Source organism: Gossypium hirsutum, chromosome D10 (genome assembly GCF_007990345.1).
Source record: "Gossypium hirsutum isolate 1008001.06 chromosome D10, Gossypium_hirsutum_v2.1, whole genome shotgun sequence".
NCBI lineage: Eukaryota > Viridiplantae > Streptophyta > Magnoliopsida > Malvales > Malvaceae > Gossypium > Gossypium hirsutum.
The window spans coordinates 13,947,853-13,955,401 of record NC_053446.1 but is presented as its reverse complement, the minus strand read 5'-3'; the positions used below and the strand labels follow the sequence as shown (position 1 = coordinate 13,955,401).

The window sequence follows — 7,549 nt, the reverse complement described above, 5'->3', positions numbered from 1 at the left end:
TCCAATAACATGGTATTTTTATTTTTTTTCTTGGTGCTTAATTACAATTGTGTTAAAATCATTAATTAAAAATAAAAAAAATATTTTTTAAAATACTAATTACAAATATTTAATGGTTATATTTAAATATTTAAAATATAGTTTATTTATTCAAATTAAATTTTATAAATAATTAATATTTATTGCTTAAAAATATTTAAAATTTATATTTCATATATTAAAATATTAACAAGAAGTTATAATAATTTTTTTATATTCTTACTAAAATATAATAATATTAACTAATTTAAATATTATTTAAATGCATATTTGCTACTTGATAATAACATGTCTAAAATGGACATTTTATTTCTTAAAAGCACTTTTTGACAGCAATGCTAAACACTCAAATTTTAAACTAAACTTTTCAAAAGTACTTTTCCACGGCACTTTTCCACGGTACTTTTCAAAAGCACTTTTCAAAAGCAATGAAGAACTGGCCCTTAATAACTATAATGTGTCTATTTTACCTCTGATGTTTCTGTTTTTGTATTGCTAGAAACCAAAGGTTCTTACCATTGAAGATAAGCTAATAGTCTTATTTCTAATTCTTATAAACTTTTCACACTTTCTATGGTCTAATTGGACTGTTTCTGATTTTATTCAACCCTCATTTGGAATATTTAATTTGATATTTAGGGACCTAGAGAGGAGGATTGTAGAAGTTGAGATGGATTTGACATTAGCTAAGAGTCAAGGCTACCTCAGGCACCAGTTGCCACAAAGTAAGTCTTCTTCACAACGAAAGCTTCTAGCAGTTATTGGAGTTTATATTGGATTTGGTAGTTACTTGAAACGAAATACATTTAGAGGTTCTTGGATGCCTAGAGGTGAGTTGTTGGTTTCTTATACTCTAAAGCTTTAATTTAGATTTTCCGTTGGCTTTTACTTTCATTTCTGGTGTTCACAAGTCTTTCTACTACGATGCTATTGCATCAGTATAACATATACTTTGTTGTAGAAAGCATGTCTTATCTGCATTATTATGGTTTTTGACAAGTGATACTTTAAAAAAACTCAAGGAAAGAGGAGTAGTGGTACAATTTGTGATTGGTCGAAGGTATTCCATAATCTTTAATCCTTACTTCATTCATGTTTTTTTATATGGATTATCGATTCTCTTCTTTGCTCAGTTTCATTCCTTTGCTATTATGCAACTGGTGGGAACTAATGGGATTAACTACTTGAAATTGGTAGTGCTAATCGAGGAGATAGCTTGGATCGCCATATTGATAAGGAAAATAGTAAGACGAAGGATTTCTTTATAATTGTAAGTGGTAGCATTTGAATATGATTGCAAATTTGATTTTTGAACTTTTTCTTTGAGGCCTAGATATCCTGCATGATAGTAAGACTTTATCAGAAGGTTTCTTTAATTGGCAAGACATTGGTTTGGATTCTTCTCTTGATTTGGGGCTTTTTTTTTGGTAAGTTTAATTTTTTATTTTGGTTTTTATTATTTTTTTTAGGTTTGAAGTTCAATAGCATTTCGTGTTTGTAACGAAAAATGTGTATAGAAATCATTGGATGCTATGCACAAACTGAACTTGGTCATGGCTCCAATGTCCAAAGGCTTGAAACTACAGCAACATTTGATCCTCAGACTGACGAATTTGTCATTCATAGCCCCACATTGACTTCAAGAAAAGTGAGTAAAATAGTTAACAATCCTTTGATCAATTCTGTCTTTGATATCGATCATTTATACTTTGTAGTAAGCAATATATCCTGAGAACTGCTTCAATAATCATTCTCCGTATTTTTCTTCTTTGGCTCAGACATCCTCAAGTGTATCCTCTCTCCTTTTTTTTCTTGTGTACAATGCGTAGTTTTCTTATGCGTACTTTGTATACTTCATGACTTGTTGTAATCTTATAGTGATCTCCTTGTATTTTATTCACTTAGCTTGGTTTTTGCTATTTATAGCGGTGGCCTGGTGGACTGGGTAAAGTATCCACGCATGCTGTGGTTTATGCTCGTCTTAGAACAGATGGACAAGATTATGGAGTGCATGGTAAGTTCCTAATTCATGAACTTATTTCTTTAGCTGGTATTGCAGATATTAATTCAGATACTTTCTTTTTCAGGTTTTATTGTCCAGCTGCGTAGTCTGGATGACCACTCTCCTCTTCCAGGCATGACAGTTGGTGATATTGGAATGAAATTTGGAAGTGGGGCATATAACAGCATGGACAATGGTCTTCTAAGATTTGATCATGTGCGCATCCCGAGGAACAAAATGCTAATGCAGTTTGTTCTATAACCATTCCTCTCTCTGTATTTGTCTATTTGCCTGCTGCTTTCTCTGAAGGCCAATATTTTTTCTCTCGTTTGATGTTTATCTGTCTGCCCACCTTGTAGAGGAATAAAAGTGTAGCCATGGTGGGAAGTATCTTTTGAAAAGTCTTTACTGGATAGTTCCTGTAATGAGCAGTTTTTTCTTGACTGAAGTTGCAAGGCTGCAAAATTTTCTGCAACGTCTGTTAATAATAGAGAGGTTTTAGAGTGCTTATAAACCTAAAATTTATAAAAGTATCTTTCGTCAATTGAAGAAAAAGACCAACAAGGAAGCCACAAAAGTGATAACCTAGGCTGAAGTGCATCTCCTATAGTGTGATTTTCACGCAAAAACAAGATGACTGTTCTGATGTTTGCTTCTTTATTTCCTCGCCAAATGTTTCAGTCTTTCCCAGGTTACAAAAGAAGGGAAATATGTACAATCTAATGTTCCCCGTCAGCAGGTTTATGGTACTATGGTCTATGTCCGACAAATAATTGTATCCGAAGCTTCTTGTGCTTTGTCAAGGGAAGTTTGTATTTCAACAAGGTACAGTGTTGTTCGTAGACAATTTGGTACAGAGACCCAGGTACTCCTTTCTTTTGGACTGCATACACTGATACACCTATACAAATTATTTCCAGTACAGATTGTTGTACACAACAGCCTTTTATTTTATAATCACTTCTAATGGCTTGTTCTTTCTCATAGAAACTGCCAAAGACTTTTGTTGAAAAGTATTGGTTGCTACTGCTGTTGATGTTTAAAACTAATTTTTACATGTCCCAAAGGCTGATGCATCTAATGCTTTTACATTTATTTAATTTGTTTCAGGTGATTAACTATAAAACTAAGCAAAGTAAACTCTTTCCTTTGCTTGCCTCTGCCTATGCTTTCAGATTTGTTGGTGAATGGATGAAATGGCTATACACTGATGTGAGCAAAAGATTGCAAGCTAATGACTCATATATAAATGTAAAAATTTTATAACATATAGATTATGACATATAAACTAATGAAATCATGTAACTTTTTGTTAATATATGAATATTATCTTTGAATGTGAAATATAATTATCAAGTTATTTATTACTTCTAATATTTTGTTTTTTATTGTAGAATAATTAAATTATTTGTTTCACTAATGATATTTTAGCATATTAAATATGTATTGCAGTTTAAAAATAATAAAGTAGATTATATATTATTTTTATATTATTATATATTATGATTTTTTAATTCATATAATAATTATATTAAGAATTTTATTAAATTATATTTAATAATAATTATGTTGAAATATAGTTAAATTATTTATTATTTTTAATAATAATCTTATTAAAATTTAATAACAATAACAATAACAATAATTATCTATCTAAAAAAATTTTGTTAAAAAAATTCTAGTTATGTTAATTTTTTTCTTTATGCTATTATAATATCATTCTATTCAACAAAACACAAAAATATTATTATATTTCTATTTCATTTAATTCAACAAAACAATTGAATTTTTGATTTACAACTCTATTTCATTATAGTAAATTTAAAGTACCTGGTCTAGCTAATTTACACGTGTCGAGCTAGAACACGTATGGGCGCATTGATTGGACTTTGCAATGCACACGTAAGCATAACTGGATGGTTGTCAGTTCACTTGTCTCCGAACCAAAGGTTAATCAATATATTAACAAAATATCTATATTTAAATAAAATAATCCTTTAATCATTTACTTAGACCGTTGCATCTGAACCGTCTGATGTTGTTTGATTGAAAAACCCCCTCTATAAATGGTTGAGGAAGACGATCATAACCACTTTGATTCTCACAGTAGAGAGAGAAACTAAAGGAAAAAACAAAAATGGAGATGAGTGAGAGATAGAAAATTGTAGTCTTCTCAATTTTCCCTTTAATCTTTTATTGATTAAGTTTCTTTCTCTCTATCTCTAGTCTCCAGTGTGTTGAATTTTACCTGTAATTTTTTTTTTCATTGATTAAAGCTTGGGTTTTCCTTTTTCCTTCGGTGAAACGTTTGGTTTTGTTCATTTTCGTGACGCTTTTTTTCCCCGATTCTTGCTTCGGCAGTAATAGCGTTGGCAATCACCTTTTAATTCCTTTGCCGATCCCGGATAATCCCGACTTTGAGTCATATTTTCCAATCGAATCGCCGACTCTAAGAAGTTTGAGCTTTCCGGCTCGAAGCTGAAGTTGTAAAATTTGGAAATATTTTGAGCTTTTCTGTTTGTTGACTTCGGTTGAACTTTGTGGACTAGAGAAAAGGGTCATAAAACTGTAGACCCAAAAAGAAATCCTTTTGGTTGGATCATAAACTTGTTTGGGTTTTGATTATTTTTAAGGAAAAAAATCTATACAGAAGACAGTTTGCCTGAGTTCAGTTTACAAGCTTTTGATTTTAATTATGATTCAAAATTTTTTTTGGATTCAATTAATATCTTTCCTGATTTTCATCTTGCCCTTCTAATTATCAAACTCGATTGGTAATTTCCTAATGTCGTGGTTTATGAAGTTTTAAAGCATTTTTCATTAAAGAAAAAGAAATGGCAGTTTCCTTTTCTAGTTTTCCGTGGAGGTTTTGGAGTATTGGAAGTAAAGATAAACAGCTTGTTTCAAATGGGTCTTCTTTGAATTCTTCATCTTCTGAAACTGTAATATTCCAAACAAAAATAACCCCATCAAAGGGAAAGGGAAAGTGGCAAGGTGGTGAAAAGACAAGAGTGGTTCAATCAGATGGTGTGTGTTTATCTGGATATGAATCTGATGGTCCAGAATGGTCCATTGGATGGGAAGAACCCCATGGTCCTGGTTTTCAAAGTGATAATGAAGATGATGGTGGATTTGTTGTGTTGGTTCCCTGTTACAAACCTGGTTGCAAACAACTTGTAGAGGGCCCTAATAGCCAGCTCTTGAGTGCAATCAAGAACCTCTCTAATGGCTGCTCTTCTGGTAAGACCTTCCCCTATCCCTATCTTAATTTACTCGTTTTTTTTTTTTTAAATATTATGTTAGGTTAAAAAGATGTTTTATCTATCTTGGTCAAGAAGTTAAGATTGTTCTTCATTCCTTTCAATGCCTGATTATAAACTTTTTCTGTTTCTACTTAATGGAACTATCAATGTTATGTACTTGGGGTGTTAGAGGATCATAATCCGTACCTGTGTATGATTATGTGTCAGACTTGGGTTCTTAAAGAAAAATGATGATTCAGAGCAATATATTGCACAAAATCCCTGCAGCATGCTACATTCAATTTAGGAAAAGGTTCTAATGGAACATACATTTCAATGAAAACTACAACTTTACGTTTGCGCTTGTTAACTTAACATGGTGCATTGAACTTGATGAGCTTTGAGCTCAACCTCTAGTGGTCAAGTGACTATATGTTAGACTGTAGTTTAGTTCCTTTTAATATAATGAAATGAGTAATGAAATGTTAAACTTCTATTGCATCCTTATCTTTTCTTTTCTTTTTTATTTTTTTATTTTTGCCTTTCTTTCGTGGCAGATCCCTCTTTGGGTGGGTTTTAGGGTCGGGTGCCTGAGTCGAGAGGCATTGCAGAGAAAGTAATTGGTAGATAATCATTGATGCAACTTGTCCAAATGTCTCTGCAGACTTAGCGGGATCAGTTTCCAGGGAGAACTTTGATTGCCCAATTTGTTGCAATCTTCTCCTTGAATGACCAGTCATGGTTTTAAGCAGCTTTTGGTGTTGGACTCTTAGCTTGAATTCCAAAGAATCTCGAGTTCCCAATGCTCGATTTATTACAATATGGCTCAGCTTGCATATACATATATTGCATTCAATCACAATTTAGAATATACTGTTTGGACTTGTCATCGTTAACTCTCTTTAATTCAAAGATGGATGAGTGGGTGTTTCTGAGGTTTATAGAGATGTTTGTAGATGCTGCATCGGATGTTTTACAGGAGCAGAAGATTTCATCATGCATACTAAACATTCTGTTTGCATCTTGGTTAAAAATATGCAGAGGGAAGCAACTCTGTACAGCAGTGGTTTTCTTCTCTGGAGAACTTCTGAAAGCGTACTGAGCGACTGTAAATGAAATCTTCGGCGGTACTGTTGAAGTAATAATGTAAGAAAATGTGTGAAGGGAATCTGCTAGTGCATCCGGTGGAATGCAGGGAAGATGAAGGTGAATGAACAATGAAGATGTGCATAGAGGATGTATGTGTGCTTTACATGCAATTGAAGTGATGTATGGAAACATGAAAACATGGTGGATTTTGTAAATAGCTTTGCTGTATATATGCAACCAAATGGTCCTTGCTTTCACCTCTATTTCTCTACTGTCAATAATTTTGATCATTTCGGCATATTAATCTACCATCTCATCATTTTTTTTTCTTTTGCAAATAGTCATTTTTTCTTTTGTATTTGCTTCATCTTTTAATTACTCTCTTTAATTTAGCGTTCATATGGGATGATTTGGATAAAAAAGTTTAAAAATTTGGAAGAGGTTATATTTCCTTTGGTAAATATATTTTTAAGTAAAATTGAAGTTGTTAAAATTTATAAAAGATAATAATATTAATAAATAAATAATATACCAAAAAGGAATCGGTATAAAGTTGTATAAAATTAAAGTTGTTTTTGTATCTTGTATCTTTTTGTACAGTTAATATTTTGATGATCGAATTGTGAAATTTATCGATGTAATTATATTTGCTATATAAATTTTCTAATCGATTTGATATTTTTATCATATCAATTTATAATATTATTATATATTAATAATTTAATATACATTTATCGATAAATAGATTTTTTTTACTTGTATAATACAAAAATAATAATAAATACCAAAATGGTATCTCACCCAATTATTTAGGAAAATAGTTTTCTAACAATTGAGGGATCGGGATCAGCGGCACCGCTATATAGGTATTTGGGTGGTATGGGTGGTGCCTCCTTGATAGGCGACACCGACTGTGGATTTGACCCATCGTCTGACGGCCTGATGGGATTTCACGGGGGATTGATAGGGTTTTATGGGATTCCACATAAGGGACTTTATAACCATGGTCGCATCAAACTGTGTAAAGGAAAAGAATGGTGTTTTGATTGTAAAAAAAAAATAGAGAGGATAATCATTTTTTTTCTTATAAGGGGACCTTATAACCATTTGCTCAAGCGATGATTAATTTTTTTATTATTTGAAACAGCGGATATTTAAATAACTTATTTGATTTCAG

The 7,549-nt window shown here is 31.8% G+C and overlaps 2 protein-coding genes across 3 annotated transcripts; both read left to right on the top strand.

Annotated features, from left to right (window-relative positions):
* Positions 1–425: 425 nt before the first annotated feature.
* On the top strand, positions 426–3,357 carry LOC107916004 (putative peroxisomal acyl-coenzyme A oxidase 1.2). The gene is made up of 6 exons (XM_016845173.2): positions 426–1,309; positions 1,509–1,687; positions 1,966–2,053; positions 2,127–2,289; positions 2,723–2,906; positions 3,152–3,357. Exons 2-6 carry the CDS (start codon positions 1,547–1,549, stop codon positions 3,305–3,307), a joined length of 732 nt encoding a protein of 243 aa, XP_016700662.2. The 5' UTR covers positions 426–1,309; positions 1,509–1,546; the 3' UTR covers positions 3,308–3,357.
* Positions 3,358–4,130: 773 nt separating this feature from the next.
* LOC107914356 (uncharacterized) lies at positions 4,131–6,670 on the top strand. Of its 2 annotated transcripts, none has more exons than XM_016843254.2 (2): positions 4,131–5,281; positions 6,325–6,670. In XM_016843254.2, the coding sequence occupies exons 1-2, from the start codon at positions 4,876–4,878 to the stop codon at positions 6,372–6,374; spliced, it is 456 nt and encodes a 151-aa protein (XP_016698743.1). In that variant the 5' UTR covers positions 4,131–4,875; the 3' UTR covers positions 6,375–6,670. The 2 variants fall into 2 exon arrangements, with proteins under 2 accessions (XP_016698743.1, XP_016698744.1); XM_016843255.2 differs by having other exon boundaries at positions 5,841–6,670.
* The last annotated feature ends 879 nt before the right edge of the window (positions 6,671–7,549 follow it).

Bases quoted from the DNA above. Each gene is read 5' to 3' on its own strand.
- LOC107914356 (XM_016843254.2), top strand. From the start codon at position 4,876: ATGGCAGTTTCCTTTTCTAGTTTTCCGTGGAGGTTTTGGAGTATTGGA. The intron at 5,282-6,324 runs GTAAGACCTTCC...AAAAATATGCAG, and splicing joins CTCTAATGGCTGCTCTTCTG to AGGGAAGCAACTCTGTACAG.
- LOC107916004 (XM_016845173.2), top strand. From the start codon at position 1,547: ATGTGTATAGAAATCATTGGATGCTATGCACAAACTGAACTTGGTCAT. The intron at 2,054-2,126 runs GTAAGTTCCTAA...TTTCTTTTTCAG, and splicing joins ACAAGATTATGGAGTGCATG to GTTTTATTGTCCAGCTGCGT. The intron at 2,907-3,151 runs GTACTCCTTTCT...AATTTGTTTCAG, and splicing joins AATTTGGTACAGAGACCCAG to GTGATTAACTATAAAACTAA.